Raw genomic sequence first — 21,903 nt, forward strand, 5'->3', positions numbered from 1 at the left:
ACCGGTGCAAAGGTCTCCTCAAAGTCCAAGCCCTCTACTTGAGTGTAACCTTGAGCCACCAATCTTGCCTTGTTCCTTGTCACCACGCCGTTCTCATCTTGCTTGTTACGAAAGACCCATTTGGTGCCAATCACATTGGTATTGGGCCTTTCGACGAGAGTCCACACTTGGTTTCTCTCGAAGTTGTTGAGCTCTTCTTGCATGGCCAAGATCCAGTCCTCATCCACCAACGTCTTCTCTACCTTATCTGGTTCAATGGAAGACACAAAAGAGAAATGTTGACAGAAACTTGCTAAATGTGAACGTGTCAACACTCCCTTTCGAAGACTTCCAAGGATGTTGTCGGCAGGATGATCTCTTTGAATTGTTTGGCGTAGTCTTGGATGCTCAACACCTTCTTGTTCTTCATCTAACTCTTCATCAGCTTCAAGCTCAAAAACTGGTGCAAGATCCAGCCCTTGAGGTGTTGAGGAAGTTGCTGCTGCTGAGGGAGGGGCGGCACTGCCGCCCTGGACAGCCTCACTGCCGCCCTGTTGCTGAGCAGCAGGTGTGGCTGACACATTTGCATCGAGTGCATCAGCGGAAGACTTGTCAGCAGCATCTTGGGGATCCTCCTGAGCAGTGGCTTTTTCTTCTTGTGGCCTTATGTCACCAAGAGCCAATTGCTTGATTGCCTCACATGGTGGATCCTCCTTTCCGGTTAGCAGCTCATATGAAGTCTTCTTGAGTTTCTTGTGTAGGTAGAGGCGGTTGATTGCATGGCAAGCGGTGTTGATTGCTTCGCACCAAAATAGGTCTGAAGTCTTATACTCATCAAGCATTGTTCTTGCCATGTCAATAAGTGTTCTATTCTTCCTCTCTACTACACCATTTTGCTGCGGGGTGTATGGAGTTGAAAACTCATGCTTGATGCCTTCATCATCAAGAAATTCCTCAACTTGGGTGTTTTTGAACTCGCTGCCATTATCGCTTCTTATTTTCTTGATGGGCAGCCCAAACTCCCTTTGTGCTCTTCTCACAAAGATCTTTACTTTCTCTTGTACCTGAGATTTCTCAAAGACAAAGAATACCCAAGTGAAGCGAGAATAATCATCAACAATAACTAATCCATATTTGTTACCCCCGATGCTTAGGTAGGCGACCGGTCCAAAGAGGTCCATATGTATCAACTCCAATGGTTGAGTGGTCATCATGATACTCTTTGGTGGGTGTGGTACACCTACTTGTTTCCCGGCTTGGCAAGCACCACATATCCTGTCTTTCTCAAATTCAACATTTGTTAGTCCAATGATGTGGTTGTCCTTTTGGAGTTTGGCCAAGTTCCTCATGCCAACATGTGCTAGACGGCGATGCCATAACCAGCCCATGCTAGATTTTGCCATTAAACAAGTCTCAAGCTTGACCTTACCTTTGTTGAAATCAACTAGGTAAAGCTTGCCCTTCAAGCGACCCGTAAAGACAATAGAGGAATCCTCCCTCTTAAAGACTTCCACACCTTTCTCCGTAAAGAGACAATTGTAACCAGCCTCACACAATTGTGAAACTGATAACAAGTTGTATCCCAACGGATCCACATGCAAGACATTTGAAATGGAAGAATTTGTTGTGATAGCAACCTTACCAAGACCGACAACTTCCCCCTTGGAGTTATCACCAAAAATGATAGATTCTTTTGAATTTGTAGTTGGGGAATATGTTGAGAACATACTCTTCTCTCCGGTCATATGATTTGTACAGCCGCTGTCAAGCACCCAACTTGACCCACCGGAGGAGTATGCCTGCAAAACAAGTTTAGTTCCTTGGTTTAGGTCCCCAATCTTTCTTGGGGCCTTGCATGTTAGTCACAAAAATTTTAGGAACCCAAATGGAAGTGTTAAGATACACATTTCTGCCCTTGCCAACATATTTGGCAATCACTTCTCCTTTGCTGTTATTTTTCAACACAAAGGAAGTATTCACAATTGGGCTTTGTATCTTTGCCTATGGTTGATAGAAACTTTTCTTTGGAGTCCCCCTATTCTGCTTTCTGGGTTGCTGGGACTCCCCCTGAGGCTGGCATACCATCTTCTGTGCTTTCACAGGCTCAGGTTTGAGGTTGGTAGCCTTCCCTTGTCTGGGGAGGGCGGCACTGCCGCCCTTCAGGGCCTCACTGCCGCCCTTGGCTGGCCAGTGGGCTCGGGACTGCTTTTGTACCCCCTTCTGTGCAGGCTACTCTACACCAACCTTGCCTTTGCTCGTGAATTTAACACACTCAATGCCATTCACCAGGTCTCTTCCATTGGTCTTTCCTCCTTTAGTGTGGCCAAGTCCATCCTTGACTTTGGGATTTCTCCCATCCTTGTAGTTTGGCCTATCTTGCTGAACTTCTTTACTTTGTGGTTTGTTCTCACACTTGGTGTTCAACAGATGTGTAAGCCTCGTGATCTCCTTTTTCATAGCCTCCATGTTTGCAAGATTTGTGGAATACAAGTTTAAGTCAAGATTATTGCATTTTCCACAACTTTCACTAACGGAGGGAGTACTAGTCTCAATTGACTTAGAGGACTGTGAGGTACTCTCCCAAAGAAGATTGTATTGCTGCTCAAGACCTTTATGCTTTTCATCTAAGCCATAATACTTTTGCTTGAGTGCATCTACTTCCTTCTTTGTGAGAGTGTGGCTTTCTTTTTTTTTCTTTATACTTTTCTTTAGTGCAGCCACCTCCTCTCCAATGAGTCAATTTCTTTAATTTGAGCCAGATTTTTCTTAGCTTGCTCCTTGATGTCATCATTTCTTAAATCAATTTCATTATTGAGATCTAGTACTTCCTTCATTAGCCTAGAGATGTAGACTTTAGTTTTATGATCACACTTTTTAGTCATTTCATTAAATTCATCATCACTAGAGTCATCATCACTAGAGGAGTCACTTAGTTCACTACTAGAGATTTCTTTGGGGATTGGAGAAGGTTTGGATTTGGTTTGTACCTTCCCACCCTTTGCCATAAGACAAATGTGGGAGCTGCCATCTTGCTCATCATTGGTCATGTTGTCGAAGAGCCTTGGTGAAGATGTTGATTTGAGGACAGCCATGGTAGCCACCTTCTCATCTCCACTTGAGGTCTCTTGAGTTGAGTCCCATTCATGCCCGATGTGTGCTTCTCCAACCCTCTTGTAATTTCTCTTGTTGTCATGCCTTTGTTCCTTCTTTTTCTTTGCCTCTGGACATTCTGCAACAAGATGCTCGGTGCTGCCACAGTTAAAGCACAATCTCTTCTTCTTGTTTTGGAACTTCCTTGGAGTGAACTTGAAACCATGTTGCTTCAGCCCCCGTCTATGCTTGCTTATGAAGAGGGCAATATCATCTATCTTCTCATAATCACCATCATCACCATCACTATCACTAGAGGATGAAGATGGATCACATTCTTGAACTTGCTTTGCTTTCTTGGGCTGACTTGTTGATACTTGCTTGCTGCTCTTGGATTTGCTGCAGCCACCTTGCTTGTTTGATTGCTTTGCCTTGAGTGCTATATCATTGACCTTCATGCCTTCTAACTTGGCTTGCAGCTCGCCAAGCTTTCTTCTCTCATTAGCCTCTTCTCTTTGCATGTCAAATGTCAACAATCTTCCAAGCACATCACTTGGGGTGAAGTGCTCGAAATTCTTCTTGTCTCTAATGAGAGTAACCACGGTCTCATTCCTTGGTGAGTATGCTTCCAACATTACTTTCACAACTTTATGGTCATCAAGGTCACCACCATAGCCTCTAATTTTTCCGACTAGCACCATCAACCTATCAAACATCTCTTGTGGCCCTTCATCACCAACAATCACAAACCTATTGAGCTTGGCCATCATCAAATCAATTTTGGCCTTCCTCACTTTGTCAACACCTTCATGAGCTAAAACCAAAGTATCCCAAATTTGCTTGGCCACATTCACATTCATCACCTGGTTGTACTCATTTCCATTGAGAGCACTAAGGAGAATGCTTGTGGCTTGATTATTGAAGTGGACAGCAATCATTTCTTCATTTGTTGGATTCTCTGGATCTGCAGGTTCCTGAAATCCATCACAAACAACATCCCAAAGACCGGGGTGAAGAGCTCCAAGATAGCGACTCATCAAATGCTTCCACTTAGCAAAGTCGGTCCCATCGAAATGAGGCAACTTGCCAGCGGGCACGTTGACAAGACACTTCTTGTCTCGGTTAGACAAATAAGAATAGTTAAAGGATACAGCGGAGTATTTCTTTTTGTTGCTGTTGTCCTCCTTCGTTGATTTGCCCTTCTTGTCCTTCTTGGAGCGGTTATATGATTCATCATCATCGCCATCATCCGTACTAGATGATAGCTCACTTGATGATGCATCATACACCTCCTTTTCTTTCTTCTTCTCTTCTTCTTTCTTTGCTGCCCTTCTTTTGGCTCGCTCTTCTCGTTTGGCTTTTCTTTCTTCTTTTCTCTTCTTCTTGGCAGCTAGCTTTTCATCTTCTTTTCTTTTTGCTTTAGCTTCTCTTCTTGCTTGCCTCCTTTGCCTTCTCTCGAGGTCGGTAGTCATACCACCATCAGGCTTGAGAGTGGAGTTGCTGGCTGTTGAAACTGATAGCTCACTGCTATCACTCTCAACCAGCACATCCTCAGCTTGTGCAGCTGGAATGGACTTATTCTTCGCCCCCGAGCTTCCCGCAACTTCCATACTTCACGCGGTGAAGCGTATACGAAGCAACTTAGCTCTGATACCACTTGTAGGATCTCTGGACGTACAGGAAGTGGCCTAGAGGGGGGTGAATAGGCCTGTTCAAACTTTTTCAGCAAAGTTTATCAGTCACACAGGCAAGGGCGGCAGTGAGGCCCTCCCAGGGCGGCACTGCCGGCCTCAACAGAAAAACAGACAGAAGCTTAACTGAATTGATTCAAACTTTACCCAGGGAAATTTAGATCGACTAAATTTCCAAGCTTCCTGCAAGATGTTAGAGCACAAGTATGTGGCTAGAAAGTGCTAGAGCCTCCCCACCAAGTAGATCGGCCTCAAATCCTAACACAAACTCATACACAAGTGAAAGCACACAAGACACACGATTTTTACCGTGGTTCAGCTGTTGCCACAACAAGGCTTGGCCTACTCCACGTTGTTGAGGCGCCCACACTAGGACCGGCTTAGCCACACAGGCTTACCTTCTCCTCGTTCTCAAAGCAAGGATTTTACCCCTTGCAAAGAGTAAAGAATGTATTAGCTGCAAGGGTAACCTTACAAACCTTCCCTTGGCTGCCACACAAGTTGGCAAGCTCTAGGGCGACGCCTAGCCGGCTAGGAGCAAGCTCCAAGAGTAACAAACTCAAGGCTACCGGCCAAACGTGAACCAAAAGCTCTTTTTGACAGTGGGAATCAATGGATCTGCTCTCCAATCGAAGTTTGCTGCCTTTTCCCTCAAGTTTTGATGGTTGGAATCAAGGATTGGCTTGGGGGCTTGAGGAGCAACAATGGAGGGAGAGAGAAGTGAGCTCTGGTCAGTTTGCAACGGTTGGGAGCGAGGAAGAAGAGCAGGTTTCCGTTTGAGACGGTCTGGAAGGGTATTTATACCCAGCTCTCCAACTGTCACAGGGTAGGGCGGCAGTGCCGCCCTTAGAGGGCGGCAGTGCCGCCCTTGCCTGAACCAGCCTGAAAACACCAAAGTGTAGAGAGAAGGATATGCTGGCTAGGCTTGGGTCTGAGGATGTTGATGAGCTTTTGAGCCTTTGGTTCACAATTTGATCCACAACCTTGGAGTCCCTCTTTATAGTACGGCTTTTCCTATACTCAAATTCAAACCGAAAATGAATTAAACCTCCTTTGGAGCTAGGAAAACCATCCTTTAGAAATGGGGGATCCTCCATGGTATTCAACAACCTCTTTGCTATATTCCCTGCTTGTCATCTCAGCAAAACTCATTAGTTCCCTAATTCGGTGGTCATCAACGCCAAAACCCACAATAGGCTTGATTGCACTTACAAAATCCGAGCTTGAGCTTAGCCTCACTTGTGCGGCTCGTAAGTTGCAGGAGCAGTTTTGTTTTGTGCATCTAACTAGAGGTAGCTAGAAGAGAGACGTGAGAGAGAGATTGAGCGACCATTACGGCTTACATTGATGGTTAGAGACGACGATGCCATGACTTGTTTGGGTAGCGATGACGGTTGAAAAGATCAAGATGACCAAGAGGGGGTGAATTGGGATAATACTAAATTTTGCAAGAATTTAAACCCTATGCTTAGCTCATTTCACCCCTCACTGCCTAAGAGTATTTTTATTAATCTATGGGAGAAGTTTTACACCCTAGGTTCTAATTCTACTCTAGCATGACAATTCTATGAAAGTAAAGACAATAACTAAAATGCTCAAAAGTAAATATTCAAAGTAAAGAGAGAAAAAAGAACGCGACAATGTTTGGCTAAGGTATCAGAGAGTCGCCACTCCCCACTAGTTCTCGTTAGAGCACCCATGCAAGGGTGCAGCTCCCCCTTAAACCGTGCAAGGATTAGGTGCTATCTATGGGTCGATTCTCCGTAACTTCGATGCGATGAATCGCCCGTAACCTCTCAAAACATTAGTTGAGTCACCCACAAGCTCCGCCGAATGATCACCAAGCTCCCAATCGTCACCAATCCGTCTAGGTGATGGCGATCACCAAGAATAACAAGTACAAACTCTCACTTGACCATGACAAGCTAATGAGAATGGAGGATGCACACTTGCTACTCCCTATGCACTACTGAGGTCCTTAATCTTGGATTCTCAAAAATCAATCACCTGACTAGGCTCTTGCACTTCAAAGATGTTTTTCAATTGAAGAAATGAGCAAGAGAGATAACTTGGATGAGTAGGAGATGCATTTATACACCCCAAGTCAAATTCAACCATTACCTTCCAATTCAGCATCAGTCGGGGCATCAAATGCTCCGGTGGCAAGTGTCGGACGCGTTCGGTCAGTAGCCAATGGCTACTGTACATCAACTATCAGAGAAGTTGGTTAAGTTGCACCGGACGTAGGCCTGCGTTTGGTCCATAGCCACCGAACACATCCAGTCGCTCAAACCACGACCTGGGACCTCTCTGAGTAGCGACCGGACCTAGCACCCAACATTCGGTGCAAATACTGGCGCGTTCGGTGCACATTATTGTGCAGCATTTGGTCAGGCCAGAATAACTTAGTACTGACCGGTCGCACACCCTAGTGTCCGGTGCCTGCACTTTCAGCGTCAAGATCAACATAAAAACACTTCAATCACTTTTAATTCGAAATCCTTTGTGAATAACTTTGACTCCAAGTGATTTTAGGGTCTTCCCTAAGCTACCTAGTGCTATGTTTGACAAGTGCGCTTCATACCTAACACACTGGACTCACCTAGGTCAAGCTACTAGTCCATACCCCTTTGTAGTACGACCAAAGGAAAAACAAAGTCTGAAACTACTCTAAGTGTCTCACCAACACCAAACAATACTTCGAACTAGTCCATCCTTAACCTTGTCGTCTATCCTTTGAAAACCAAAAATGATTCGCATGACAAGAGCATGAATAACATACGTTCCCAAACAATCACCATTACCATATCCTTTTCATTGTCTGTGCAAAACACAAGTTAGTCATAGTAATCTTGTGTCGTCATTAATCAGCGAAACCCAACTAGGGGCCTAAATGCTTTCAACGGTTCCACAAGGTCACCATGTGGGAGTGTGAAAAGACTACAAGTTGCCATATGTGGGTGTAAAAGACCGCAAAACCTACACCACAAAAGTACATGGCAAAGTAAGTATTCACGGCCACCCACAACACAAGGTTGTTCGCCACTAGCAACGCAGCTAAGCTTCTACAGTCTATAGCGATCCGAGCGAGGGATCAACTAGAGAGGGGAATACGAGTGGAGAAGGTTTCTCCCAACTCAAATCATTTCCTTGTGCATCAGTATGCGTGGCAACTTCATTTCCTCCTTAAGAAATAGTTTTCATATTTTTTCTTCTCTCTCCATAATAAATCTACTATTACATCAGCAATTTGCTTAGTTGGTAAGGCAATTTGTTTAGTTAGTAGGGTAATTAATAGAGATAAAAGTCATCATTAATATACTATTGGGACTGTCCTAAGTAGACTTAGTCTACCACTTAGCCATCACACACAGACTCCAGAAATTAGGGGGGGGGGACTGTGCATATGCTTGTTAAAAAGAATTTATAAATCTATAACTAAGTTATACATAATCCAATGTATGAAATTTCTACTATAGTCGAGTATATAATAGTTAGTGTACCGTAAAAATTTCACCACAATTAGACCATAAAACTGCAGCTATGAATTAATTACAGAAGATTTAAAGCTACAACAAAAGATTTGTATCAAAGTATACCATGTTATATATTCACTATGTAGATCTATTCATTTGAAATCCAACAAAATTAGATTTTTTTTATTTTATAATTTATTTTGTAATTTATTATAATTTTTCAAAAGATTCAGTTAGAATAAATAAAAAAGAAAAGATAAAACTATTTTTAAAACCGTTCATAACTAGTTAGGGAGGTAAAGTAAACGGTTTTAAAAGTATAGAAGGTGGCTTACCTGGTTTAGAGTTAAACGAGGAAAAACAAACTTTCTCAACAATTAAGGGAGATAAAATGGGCTTTTTCCCGGTATTCACGACCCGCACGAAGCCGGGCCAGAAACGCAGTGGATGACCATGGGCCATTAGCAATCTCATGGACCCTCAGATGTCAAGTGGGAGATGAGGCTCACAAGAGTAATAAGACCATTGCGAACACGGTTTTATTCCCTCATAAACAAAAATAAGAAACATATTTTTTTTCCTCAAAAAAAGAAGTAGATTTTTTTATTCCTGTTTTGTGGTGGCAAATTATTTCCGTGAAGATCACAACGAAGTAAAGTATGATGAGTATAATCACGATACGATACGACGGCGTCAGATTGCCTTCCGTTACACGATGGAGCTCGTTCTCATCCTAATCCCTAATGCGCCCCTGTGCCACTGTCTCTGTCCTCCTCTTGTTCCCAGCGATCTCGGTAGGCCTCGTCCAGCGTCAAGATGCTCCCAAGCACCCTATCGAACATCTCGCGCTTCCACGGCTCGAGTGGGGGCTCACCGACCTGGCCGGCGAGCCAGTTCATGTGCTCCGCCTGGTCGGAACTCGAATCAAAGCACACACTGTTTTCAGGAAGAGTTGGGTCGATAACATCATAACACACACACACACGGTGACACGGTGTCAGCGTTGGCTTACCCACTGAGGCGACAGTGTGTGCGTGTGGCGCTTCGGCCTCCCGGCCTCCTCCATCAGCTGGTAGTGCTCCCTCACGGCCGCCATCATGTCCTCCTCGCTTGGCAGCGTGGCCCGCCCCGACAGCACGGCCGCGACCCACTTGGACTCCTGCTCCAGTGTCTGGAAGACGATGGTCTGGAAAGGCACTCACAAGTCACAAAAGATTTGCAGTTATATATCGCCACCCACATGCCTGCTGATACCGTGTGGTTGAAGTCTGAACAATGCAATTAACCGGTAGCCGTGAAGAAGCGCTGTCTGAACTCTGAAGTCTGAATAATGTAATTAACCAGTTGTCTGAACAAAAGATTTGGCTTTGTCATAGTATGGATTTCATTTCAGTGAAGAAGCGATGTACCTTATATGCTAGCCCAACAAAGGACAGATTCGGCGCATACTTTGGGGGGAAGACGTGCTTGTACAGTGGTCCAACACGGTTGTCGTCGACGGTGAGCCCATCCAGGTCGAGAAACGGGAAATGGTAGCGATACCTGGAGTCAGTTTCAATGCATTGCTTTTACAATCATACCAAATGCAACTATATGTAAGGGAGAAAAGAGATGATAGGCACAGGACAGAGAAACCATTTTGAGCTCAATCCTACCCTGTGCAGTAAAGAATAATGTCTGCAGCCACCACTGAACCTTCAGCAAAACGGACTTTGCCATCATCCTGGATGCAGTCTACCTGCTCTCATGGATGGTACTCATGTGTCAATACTCAATACAGACTGCTATATTTTTGTATAGTATAGGGGGAAGGCGTTGGAGAGTACTCCAGCTAAGAAAGTACAGAGTTCTGAACCTCTGCGTGAATCCAGACATTCTTGTAGAGCGCAATCTTTCCCAGCCTATCCTTCGAGTACCTGTCTGCTACGTGCACTTCCTTGGCGAAATGTGAGATCTCTAAAGCAATGTCAATTCCACTGGCTGAGAATCCTACAACCACAACATTCTGCAGCTCTCGAGAGTGGCACACCCGAATAACTGATGAAGTCTTTCAGAGTGCAGGCATCAAATAGGAAGAGGAGAAATTAAATACCTGGTCCCGAAACGGTTCTGGGGTGCGGTAATTGTGGCTGTGAATTTGCTTTCCGCTCCAATTGTCAATTCCTGTGACAGAAGCATTGCTAGATTGCTTTTTTCCCTTGAAATTCCAACATTGTCTTGGATGAGAAAGAAAAGAGAGAAACTAGGAGATGGCACCTCGAATCTTGGGCACCATGGGCACCGTCCAGTGACCGTTGCAGACGACGACGGCGTCGAACACCTCCTCCACCACCTCGCCGTCCTCCCGGCGCCACGCGACCACCCACCGCTCCCCGTGCCCGAGGGCGGGAGCCACACGCACCACCTCGGAGCGGAGCCTGACGCGCGCGGCGACGCCGGACTCCTCGGCGAAGGCGTCGAGGAACGCGAGCACCTCCCGGTGGCCCGGGAACGCGCGCGCGTCGCCCGCGAAGACCCGGCCGGCCATCGGGAAGTCCGAGAAGCCCATGAGGTCGCGCGGCAGGTTCGTGCGCAGCGACGCGTAGAGGCTTCCGTGCACGGCGCCGGGGGCGCCCGGGTCGCGGCTCAGCGGGTCGTCGGCGTCCGCGCGCGGGTCGTACGCCCAGGTGCCCCCCGCGCGGCCCGACTTCTCGAAGACCGCGACGTGGAGGCCCTCGCGGAGCAGCTGGCGCGCGGCCACTAGCCCCGCCGGGCCCGCGCCGACCACGGCCACCATGCGCGGCATCGGAATTCGGAGCGCCCGATCGGGATGCTGCTCTGGTCGGGGTTGGTGGCGTCGGCGTGGCAGCTCGGAGTACTTTGTCGTGCAGCAATTGGCGGTGCGAATGCTACTAGCTCTTGCTCGACGGGGCAGCTAGTTCAGGATAGGCACTCCGAACCCTTTCGTTTTGTCAAAATCACAATCATTTTTAACCTTTTTTTTATTCTTTATTTCTTTAATTGCTAAAATGTAAAAATATCCTGAACCAACAACGCACATTGTTCGTTTAGGCTTATCAGCCGAATCTGCCAGCTATTCAGCAGTATTTTTTTCTCACAATAAATTAGCCTATACTTTCTACCATGACTTATCAGCTAAACGTATGTTTTCTATATTATAATTCCGTTTCTGACTATTTTCATCCTTAGTCACAATTCAATCAATTAACTAGAATTCGAAGAGCTACTTCAAGTCTTAGGCCCACTTGGACGAGAGTCACGTGTCTTAAAAGATCCTATTGCACGGCTACATATGGCAATATTTTCATGTACCTATTTTAGTAGAGATGAAAATGAATTGGATATGGACGGATATCACTGATATCACGTTCATTTTTATATTTTTAGCCAGATTCAGATTCAAATACGGATAATATCAACCTAGTCGAATAAGATACGATTGGATGTCGACATCATGAATATAAGATTTAAGTATTCGGATAGAGATATGGTATCAAATGTTAAATATTTAGATTCATACAAATAGATTTGAACCGCTCTAAACGAAATCGATCTTAAATACGGTCCGAAAATATCTATAGTCCACCGTAGATGAGGAGCCCCACCATCTCTCGCCGTGCAGTGGGTCTCCTAGACACATGACTTCTACCCGAGTGGACTTGTACCAAGATTTGGGTGTAGGTAATCTGCACCCAATTTTTTTTTCATTTCATGATAGACATAAAATTATTTGAAAAATGTAAAACTTACCAGAATAGTATGAGAATACCCTTGCACTTTGCAGGGCAGACACTTGTGTGCAGGTAGAGCTAGCACTATATATACAATTGTGCCATAACACGCTTGTAGACCCAGTAATTAGATGAGAGTTGAATATAAATAGTCAAATAGCATATTTAGGGTTCAGGTGCTATAGCTTCGTGCAACAATACGGTAAGGGAAGGGGTGGGCATATCTGGTGGGACGCTCATCGCCGAAGAAGGTTCCGTCGAGAGGGCCTGCACAATCGGTGTGCGGCGGCGCGCTGCTCAGTTAGTAGTCGCTGTCACCATGGGGATGTGGAAAAATAGGGTGAGCACAAAGGGAGATCCCAACTTGTGGCTGACGCAACTGCGGCATGCGCCGGGCGACCGAAGACGGCGGCGGCTAAAAAACACCCGACGGCCTTGGACGCGACATCGTTGGCGAAGGTGAGCATTGTGTGGATGAGGCACAAGCGTGTCGAGCTAGTTCAAGGAATACGTAGGAGCATTGAGGATGACGGCGGCCAAGACACCTGGTGGCCCTAGACGTGGCACTTGCAGTGAAGGCAAACGTCGCATGGGTAAGGCGCAGGCATGACAAGCTAGTTCAAGGAAGCTGGCAGTTTTTTTTTTTTTCTGGGTGTGTCAATCTCTCTCATGAAAGGACGGGAGTTCAGGAGTGGCCTAGAAACTTTTAAGCGGCCTGCGGTACGTGAAGGGAGCGGAGATGACAAAAATGAACAGAGTAATAGTAACGCTACCGTCGTATGTCGAGTATCAATATTAGGTTATCGTAACACGGAAACTTAAATATTGATACGGGGTTTGGTTAAGTAAAGAAACCTAGTCCTGGACCTTTGCGGAGGGGGTCCGGTTCGAATCAAGTAACCCAGTCGGCAATCCCGGCCCAATTCAACATCTAGAGGATGCACACCACCTCCCCTGACCCTTTGGGAAATAAGGGAGGTGTGCCCGAGGTGAGAACATGTTCTGCATCACGCCCAATGATGGGGTGCCTAGTCAGCTCGACGAGACATCGTCTCTCCCCCGTATGATCCCTCAAAGGGGGTTTTCTGGCTCGCCCGATGGCTCAAGAAAGTCGGGGGTTGGAAAGGGGACAACCTGATCGAAGTAGGGCCTAAATCACCTTCCCCTAGAAAGTGAGCGAACAAGAAGACATGTTGACCCCATACCATGATGGGGAAGCTAGCGTTCCCCTAGGCTATCGATAGGCGCGAGATATTGACTCCCAGGGTGCTCCGATGTGGCGGTTCCAGACAAGGCAGCGAAATACTTCCTAGACCCATTACGGCCTTGGCATAAGGGTCGTGGAGGGCACAGCACAGCACGTTGTGCGCTCTAACAAAGGAGGGCTTTGGTTGAGCGGGTGATACGTTGCCACTGCCGATCACTGAGGCTACACCACGACATGGGGGACTGGATCACCCTTCCCCTCTGATGACCAGGCCAGCCAGGCCCCCCTTGTGGGGAAGAAGCGGTGCCATCCCTAGGGCTCCTTCCCCTGTACTCCTTTATTTCTCCTCCTTCTTCCTTGTACACCAAGGATCCTCCCTTCAACTATAAAAGGGAGGACTTAGGGCCCTTCTAGGGCAAGCTCTCTGAACTTCTTCAAGTTCAACAACACACAACAACTCCGACCACACACAACATAGAGATTTGGGAGCCTTCTTCCTCTCTTGTCTATTTGTAACCCCTACACAAACTAATCAAATAACAGGTAGCACAATAGCTCCGTGTTGCAGTAGGAACATTCTGCCTGAAGCAGTATAATCCCTTGTGCCCACCTTAACTAACCATCCAAACCTAAATGTGCAATCATATGAAGTTACTAGCCGGTGGTTTCATAACACCAACACCGTACGTTTGTACATCTATGATTGTATTAATCTTTATAGATTACTAATACATGGCATTACAAAATGGTTCATGAAACTCATGTGCTTAATTGTCCAAAATATTTGATAGTTATACAACATGGCTTAGCAGGCTTTAATATAGTTTGTTGGCAAAATCTGAAATGGTGCCACTATTTGTATGCTAAAGCTGTGAAATCGAGCGACGCTGTAGCACTAAATAGCGGCTAAAGTTTTTTTTCTTTTGCAAGTACATAGACTTTATTAAAGATCAAATCGTATCATTACAGACCGAGGACACCTAGTCACCTACTAATCTTAACCACATCTAAGCGACAGAGGTCGGTTATATGAAGCCGCGCCTCCTGCAGAATTGATCACACCAGCGAGCGATCATTCTGCCAGCTTGTCAGCAACAACCGACGAACCAGCATAGGGAGATCTGGCCATATATCTTGCCGCCATGGCAATCCCGTCATGGCACGCCATCGCCTCAGCTTCTTCTGCGGCTAAAGTTGACATAGCGGCAAAAATAGCAATGTCTCTCCAGCTGCTATAGCGTCGTAATAGCTCGTTCTTTAAAACCATGGGGGTGAGCCGCTGTCGATGTTTTCTTCTTCCCATCTATCACGGTAGCCCACATCCAAGGACCAGACGCACCTGAGTGCCTTCTCGTACATCTCCGACCTCCGCGGCTCCACGTGTGGCTCGCCGACTTGGTCCGCCAGCCAGTTCAGGTACTCCACCTAGCCGTAGCATAGCAAGGCATGCGCAAGCTCAGCCACTGCCGAGTCAAGGTTTAGGCATTAGAGGCTTAGAGTTTATTCAGCGGACGCTTACCCATCGAGGCCACAGTGTGTGGGTGTGGCGCTTCGGCTTCCCGGCATCCTCCATGCGCTGGTACTCCGCCTGCACGTCGGCCATCATGTCCTCCTCGCTCGGCAGTGCCGCACGCCCCGACAGGAGGGCAGCAACCCACTTGGATTCCAGCTCAAGTGACTGGAAGATGATGCTCTGAAAATCACATGTAAGAAGAGTTTTGTGTGAACTGATGACTTCGCTGTGCTAAAAGAGATTTGAATTTCTATATCCATTCAGGTTTTGTACCTTATATGGCAGGCCAACGAAAGAGAGATTGGGCGCATACTTGGGTGGGAAGACGTGCTTGTACAGTGGCCCTACCCGGTTGTCGTCCACAGTGAACCCATCCAGGTCGAGGAACGGGAAATGGTAGCGGTACCTGAAGGTGAATTCATGCATTGCCGTTTCAGCCGTGCTAATTAAAATGTACTTTACGAAGGAGAATACATAGAGTACCATAGTGTCATAGTTTGTGTTCAATCGTACCCTGTACAGTAAAGAATTGTATCTGCAGCTACAGATGAACCTTCGGCAAAGCGCACCTGACCGTCATCTTGGATGCACTCTATCTGCTTATCATACATTCATAATAGTCCATTAAGGCATTAACAGAGACTGACATATGCGCATGTTAGCTTCAAGAACAATTATGAAGCAGAGGAGCTAAGAAAGTTCAGAGTTGAACCTCGCCGTGCATCCAAGCGTTATGGTAGAGTTCAATCTTTCCAAGCCTGTCCTCGGAGTATCTAGCTGCGATGTGCACTTCCTTAGCTACATGTGAGATTTCGCTAGCAATGTCAATTCCGCTGGCTCCCAATCCTACAACGACAACACTCTGCAAAGAGAGTGTATCAGACCGGGGAACTCGTGAGGACAGCCTGCAAGAAAAGGAAACAGAGGACAGGTACCTGATCTTGAAATGGTTCTGGGGTGCGATAATTGTGGCTGTGCATTTGCTTCCCCTGCCACTTGTTAATTCCTGTAACATATAAACATTGCTTGAATCTCTTGTTATCTTATATTACTCCTGTTTGGATCCCAGCTATTAAAAATTAGCACTTTGTGTTGGATGCTAATTACAAGAACTAAACATAAATTAATTTTTAAAATGATAGCTAAAGAATGACTAATTGGTGAGACAAATCTATTAATTCTAATTAACGCTTGATTAGTCAGTGTTTACTATATCATCATATTTAATCATGATCTAATTAGGATTAATAGATTCGCCTCGCTAATTAGTCACCACCTGTGCAATTAGTTTTGAAATTAGCTATCCTTCTAATTAGTCTAAACGTTGTGTGGTTAAAATAATACGGTGGCCCACATATCAGCCAGACAATCCCACCTAGTATGCAGGAATGGTTTTGTTTTCCATTTTTGGTACAAGATTCAAACGAAAAAGGGAAGGCAGAAGAAGGCACCTCGGATCTCGAGCACCAGAGGCACCGAGCAGTGACCGCTGCAGACGACGACGGCGTCGAATGCCTCCTCCGTCACCTCGCCGTCTTCCCCGCGCCACGCCACCGCCCACTGCTCTCCCTGTCCCCGACAGAGCGGCCGCCGCACCCGCAGCACTTCAGCTCCGAGCCTGACGTGCGGGGCGACGCCGGAATCCACAGCGAAGGTGTCGAGGAAGGCGAGCATCTCCCGGTGGCCCGGGAACGTGCGCGGATCGCCGGCGAACACCCGCCCCTCCAGCGGGAAGCCCGAGAAGCCCATGATCTCGCGCGGCAGGTTGGTGCGCAGCGACGCGTAGAGGCTGCCGTGCACGGCGCCGGGGGCGCCCGGGTCGCGCCCCAGCGGGTCCGCGTCCGCGCGCGGGTCGTACGCCCAGGTTCCCCCCACGCGGCCTGACTTCTCGAAGACGGCCACTGCGTGGTCGTCGCGGAGCAGCTCGCGCGCGGCCACCAGCCCCGCCGGGCCGGCGCCCACCACGGCCACCGTGCGCGGCATCGGAATACGTCCGCGCCCGATCGGGGTGCTGCTCTGGTTGGGGTTGGTGGCGTGGCGGCTCGGAGTACTTTGGCGTGCAGCAATTGGCGGTGCGAATCAGCGAATTGTATATAAACATTTTGATGCTCATGCTCATGCTCGACGAGGCTGCTAGTTAGCGAGCCAACCACAGATCGGCCCCGCGATTTTTTTTAAAAAATATTCGTCTAATTGTTTATTTTAATAAAAAAACAATAAAGCTATACTCACATTAGACGGATTGTATATAACATTTTGGCAAATAAAATTTATACCATAACTTGTTTTTTTAACATAATTTATAGATGAACTTTTCATGTCAATTTTTTAAAGTGATGATTTTCAAATTTTTATATCGGAAGAACGATCTTTATATAATATACTCGTGAAACATGTACTTGCAGACCACGCCAATAAGCTGCATGTGGGTCGTGCCCATTCGCTCGGAGCGAATCTTCTCTAATCAAGTTCGCTAATAGTATGTGCGATGTGTCTTCTACTGGTTATGGATATATTTTAGAAATCTTATATAGCACTCAGAGTGTTTTGGAGCAATCCAACACTCAATTCTATCTCTTTCTTTTTTTATCTAAATCTGGCAGTCCTAAAATAATTTTTTAGGAAAGTGGGGGTGGGAGAGACAACGATGACCAAGCAGCAAGCAGACAGTGGATGAGGCAGATGTGCCAAGTTAGGGCCTGTTTGGTTGCCCATATTAGGCCATACATGGCTCTTGGGATGCAACCTAGCCCAGTTTGGTTGCCTCCATCCGTCCTCTGGCCTGGCTCCCGTCGTGCAAAAGAGCCCCTCGGGCCTGGCTGCCGAGGAATGGCCGAATCGGGCGTTCCTCCTCATCCTGGCTCTCGGCGTGCGCCTCCCGTGCTCGCGCCTGGCTCCCTCCGTGCGCGTGGAGATGGCGCGAAAACCCTAGGGTCACCGCCCTCGTTCCCGCGCTTCACCGCCCTCGTTTCCGCCATTCGCCGCCCTATAAAGCCCCCTTCCATCTTCCTCCCTCTCTTCCTCTTTTTGTCGCTCCTCGTCTGCACCACCGATAGGTCTTCCTCTCGCCTCTTTCCCGACCTGTCGCCTGTGTTCTTGATTGATTCGAGGTGTTCTTGATTGAATCGATCTGTTGCAGGTTTCGTGCGTCGGTCCCCCACTCCAAGCAAGTGAGTTCCCCATCTCTTTCTCCATTCTTTCCCCAATATTTCTTGTTGATTCGAAACCCTAGCTAATGAGATGTTTTGATCTGGGATGCAGGCACGCCAGATCTGGTTTCTTTGTTGTTCTTGCGGTATGAACCGGACTTCTTCATGTTTTTTTTTCATTTGGGGGGCTTTATAATGTACTGATTTCATCGGTTGTATGGTAATCTTGGTGTTTTTGTTGTTGTGCTTTTAGATCTGACTCCTCTCAGTCGTTGAAAGGACTTCACTGGTGGTGCTGCTTGTTGACGTGGGTATTTTGCACATCTCTCGCCCCTCCCTGCTCCCCCTATTCTGTATTGCACGATAGCGAGTCTTGCGGTCTATGATGATGAAATGATTTTACTGAGATGTTGTCCAAAGTCTTGGATTTGTTGAAACTATTTTACTGAGCTGTTGCCTAAACTCTATGATGATGAATTAATTTGTTCTGAGTTGTTGCCCATAGTCTATGATGATGAACATGGAACAAAAGAGAAGGTTTCTGATTGTTAGAGCTAGTGCTCTTATCTCTGCCATGTATGCTCTTCTGCTTGCTAGACTTAGGCTGCTTAGGTGTGAGAGGCCTCAAATTAGTTATGGTCCAATGAGTCTTAGGGATGAGGAGAGGCAAAGGAACCTGAACTTGATTTAAAACTATAATGACATAGAGTGTGTGAACATGTTGCGCATGAGAAGAGCCCCCTTTTTAGTCTGTGCAACCTGCTTAGGGACAGAAAACTTCTTTCCGACAACATTAATTCTTGTGTTGAAGAGCAAGTTGCTATGTTTCTCCACATTGTTGGTCATAGCCAACGATTTAGAGTTGTCAAGAACAACTGGAGAAGGTCCATAGAGACAGTGCACCACCATTTCAAAGATGTGTTGTATTCTATTGGAGAGCTTAGGGGTGAGATGATTAAAGCACCAAGCAATGAGACACCGGCTAAAATAAGCAACAGCCATAGATGGTATCCTTATTGGAAGGTAACTAAGCTGGGTACTAGCAGTTAGGTTACATTTGTTGCAATAGGTCATGTGAATTTACTATGCACTTATTTGTATGCCATGTAGGACTGTATTGGGGCCATAGATGGGACTCATGTCTTTGCTAAAGTTCCAGTGAAGATGCAAGCTGCATTTAGGGGTAGAAAGAATGCCCCCACTCAAAATGTATTAGCTGCAGTTAGCTTTGACCTCAAATTTGTGTATGTGTTGGCTGGGTGGGAGGGATCAACACATGATGCCACAATACTAGCTGATGCATTACAGAGAACTGATGGGTTAAGGGTTCCTCCAGGTAATTAAAATAAATGTATACATAATTAGTATATATAAGTGGATAGTCTTGAAACTAATTGACGTACACATTTGTTTTAGGCAAATTATACTTAGTAGATGCCGGATATGCATGTCGGCCTGGATTTCTTCCTCCATACCGAGGTACTAGGTATCATCTCAAAGAATATGGGAATAGGAACTACCCAACCACCCCTAAGGAGCTCTTCAATTTGAGGCACTCTAGTTTAAGAGTGACTGTAGAGAGGGCTTTTGGATGTTTGAAGAATCGCTTTCGCATAATAGACACCAACAAGCCATTCCACCCCTTGAAGACACAAATCAAGTTAGTCCTTGCATGTTGTATATTACACAACTGGATCCTAAGTTTTGGGGATGATGAGATAATCCCTGAAGAGTTCTCCTGGATTCCAAATGAAACCAACACTCAGCCCCCTCCTGGTACTGAAGACAATGTTGCCTGGGTAATGAAAAGGGATGAATGGGCTAACCACATGTGGGCTAATAGGGGACTTTCAAGGATCTAGGTCTCTTGTGTGTATCTTTTAGTTATATTTATTTAATCAGGAACAATGTTGTAATAATTAATTGGTCGAAATTTTATTTATGATGCTACACTAAATCTGAGATTTTGGGCAACAACAATGATGACTTTTTATCTATGATGCTACACTTAATCTGAGATTTTGGGCAACAACAATGATGACTATTTATTATACATGTGTTGTGGTGATTTACTCTATTTGATACTTTACTTGAACTGAGGCAATGGACATGTGCTGTGATGATTTACTGTATTTGATACTTTACTTGAACTGAGGCAAATGGACATGTGCTGTGATGATTTACTGTCTATGACGCTACACTTGAACACATTAGAACTGAGGCAAATAGACATGTGCTGTGATGATTTATTCTATTTGGCGCTAAACTTGAACTAGGCTATGGCTGATGACAAGATGATGCCTGATGACCTTGTGTTCTCTGGTGTGGATGGGCATGGGGCTGCTGAGGGTGTGGTGGGTGCTGCTGCTGGGGACCATGAGGTGGGTTTCATTCCAGCTGCACAGGTTCTTGCTCAGTAGAGGGCACTGCTTAGGTGGACTGAGCCTATGTCTGCCTTCATGCTAAGGCAAATGTGCCAGCTCATTAGCACAGGTGTGAGGACTGACAAGGGGTTTAAGGAGATGCATCTGAACAAAGTGGCTAAGGCACTGCAGGAGTTCTGTGGCAATGAGGTTAGTGGTACCCAGGTGTATAACCACCTGAGGAAGTGGAGGCAGAGGTGGGTGAAACTGTCCAAGCTGAGGCCCTCACAACTTGATGGTTGATCCTTTTGTGCAGCTTTGTGGTGGCTGCTCTCTGGTGTGCAGTGGTGGTTTCTTTTGAGCCTAACTACAGCTGGTGGATGTAGAGTGGGCTGACTAAATCTTTTGTGCAGTTGATGAGATCCTACATCTTTACTAATACTAACATATAGTTAGTGTGTTAGATAACCCTACACCTACTACCTTGGATCAACCTAGCTTGTGGTGTGATTTGAGCTGGTTGAGTAATTTGAACAGCTATGGTTATGGCAACCTAATGCCAGTGATGTGAACTTATGGCAACCTAATGCCTGTTATTTCATTTAGACTGTTCAATCTGAGAACATGTCTGTCTGATGTTTCCTGTGAGATCATGCCTATTTTCCTGTGTTGTGGTTTTATTAATCTGAGCACATGTCTATTTTTCCTGTGATGTTGTTTTTCTAAGTTGAGCACATGTCCATTTGCCAATGATGTTACTTTTCTGTCTATTATTGTTTGTTTGCCAATGATGAGTATTACTCTGAGGTTTTGTTTTGGCCTATGATGATAAAAAATGTATGAGGTTTTCTTGTGTCATTCATCACATCTGAAGGAACCATAAACTTTACTTAGCAACAATTGGGTCTATGACTCAAGATGATGGCAAGAAGTTTATGGTCCTCCAGATGCCATGGATGTCATGATTGTCTTTAGTAAAATTTATGCAAAAACATTAAGATCTGAGGCCCCTATTTTCCTGTGATGTGGTTTTATTAATTTGAGCACATGTCCATTTGCCAGTGATGTTACATTTCTAATAATATGTACAACTCAGCAGATTCTGTCTTTTTTTCTTGCTATTCTTTTCTTGAACAGCTATGGCTTGGTATGTGGTTCATGTTGGCAAAAAACCTGGTGTGTATTCTAGCTGGGAAGAAGCACATGAGCAGGTCAATGGCTTCAAGGGTAACTGCTATAAGAAATACAACACCAGAAACCAAGCTGAGCAAGCCTTCTATGGTCATTCCCTTGAGAATCCTCCACTTCTACAACCTGTCAGTCCACCTCTTGTCCACAATGATGGAGACGATGTTAGCTTTGCCTTGTGGCTTGCAGTTTTTAAAATAGTAATAGTGGTAGTTGTAGTTTTGCTTGTAGTTTTTCTTATTTGGAAGCTGCTGTAACAACATGTGTGTGTGGGTGGTAAGATTACCAGTGTCATGCAAGAGGTGTCTAGAACTTTGCAGATGCAGGCAACCAAACACTCATCCTTGCATCTGGAATTTCAATCTAGTGATACATGCATGCAACCAAACACTGGATCATTCAAACCGAGCTCGAATCATACATGTAACCAAACATGCCCTTCTGCATGCCTTTAGCCAGGCCAAAGGCGCCCAGGCTCCCTAGAGCTAGCCTGGTTGGTTTGAGAAGACAACCAAA

The 21,903-nt window shown here is 45.9% G+C and overlaps 2 protein-coding genes and 1 pseudogene across 2 annotated transcripts; 1 reads left to right on the plus strand and 2 right to left on the minus strand.

Moving 5' to 3' along the window:
- Window positions 8,821-11,138, minus strand: LOC8058100 (annotated as a pseudogene).
- On the minus strand, window positions 14,071-16,765 carry LOC8058744 (flavin-containing monooxygenase FMO GS-OX-like 2). Its single transcript, XM_002467472.2, has 7 exons — window positions 16,139-16,765; window positions 15,623-15,693; window positions 15,400-15,549; window positions 15,201-15,283; window positions 14,961-15,093; window positions 14,694-14,867; window positions 14,071-14,599 (listed from the first exon to the last, which is right to left on the minus strand). The coding sequence occupies exons 1-7, from the start codon at window positions 16,668-16,670 to the stop codon at window positions 14,432-14,434; spliced, it is 1,311 nt and encodes a 436-aa protein (XP_002467517.1). The 5' UTR covers window positions 16,671-16,765; the 3' UTR covers window positions 14,071-14,431.
- On the plus strand, window positions 19,001-19,698 carry LOC110432260 (putative nuclease HARBI1). The gene is made up of 2 exons (XM_021452308.1): window positions 19,001-19,172; window positions 19,253-19,698. Exons 1-2 carry the CDS (start codon window positions 19,001-19,003, stop codon window positions 19,696-19,698), a joined length of 618 nt encoding a protein of 205 aa, XP_021307983.1.

This window comes from Sorghum bicolor, chromosome 1 (genome assembly GCF_000003195.3).
Source record: "Sorghum bicolor cultivar BTx623 chromosome 1, Sorghum_bicolor_NCBIv3, whole genome shotgun sequence".
NCBI lineage: Eukaryota > Viridiplantae > Streptophyta > Magnoliopsida > Poales > Poaceae > Sorghum > Sorghum bicolor.

Coding starts and splice junctions, on each gene's coding strand:
- LOC8058744 (XM_002467472.2), bottom strand. CDS start 16,670: ATGCCGCGCACGGTGGCCGTGGTGGGCGCCGGCCCGGCGGGGCTGGTG. Junction 14,868..14,960: donor TCGTTGGCCTGCCATATAAG/GTACAAAACCTG, acceptor TGTGATTTTCAG/AGCATCATCTTCCAGTCACT. Junction 14,600..14,693: donor ACACACTGTGGCCTCGATGG/GTAAGCGTCCGC, acceptor TGCTACGGCTAG/GTGGAGTACCTGAACTGGCT.
- LOC110432260 (XM_021452308.1), top strand. CDS start 19,001: ATGCAAGCTGCATTTAGGGGTAGAAAGAATGCCCCCACTCAAAATGTA. Junction 19,173..19,252: donor TGGGTTAAGGGTTCCTCCAG/GTAATTAAAATA, acceptor CATTTGTTTTAG/GCAAATTATACTTAGTAGAT.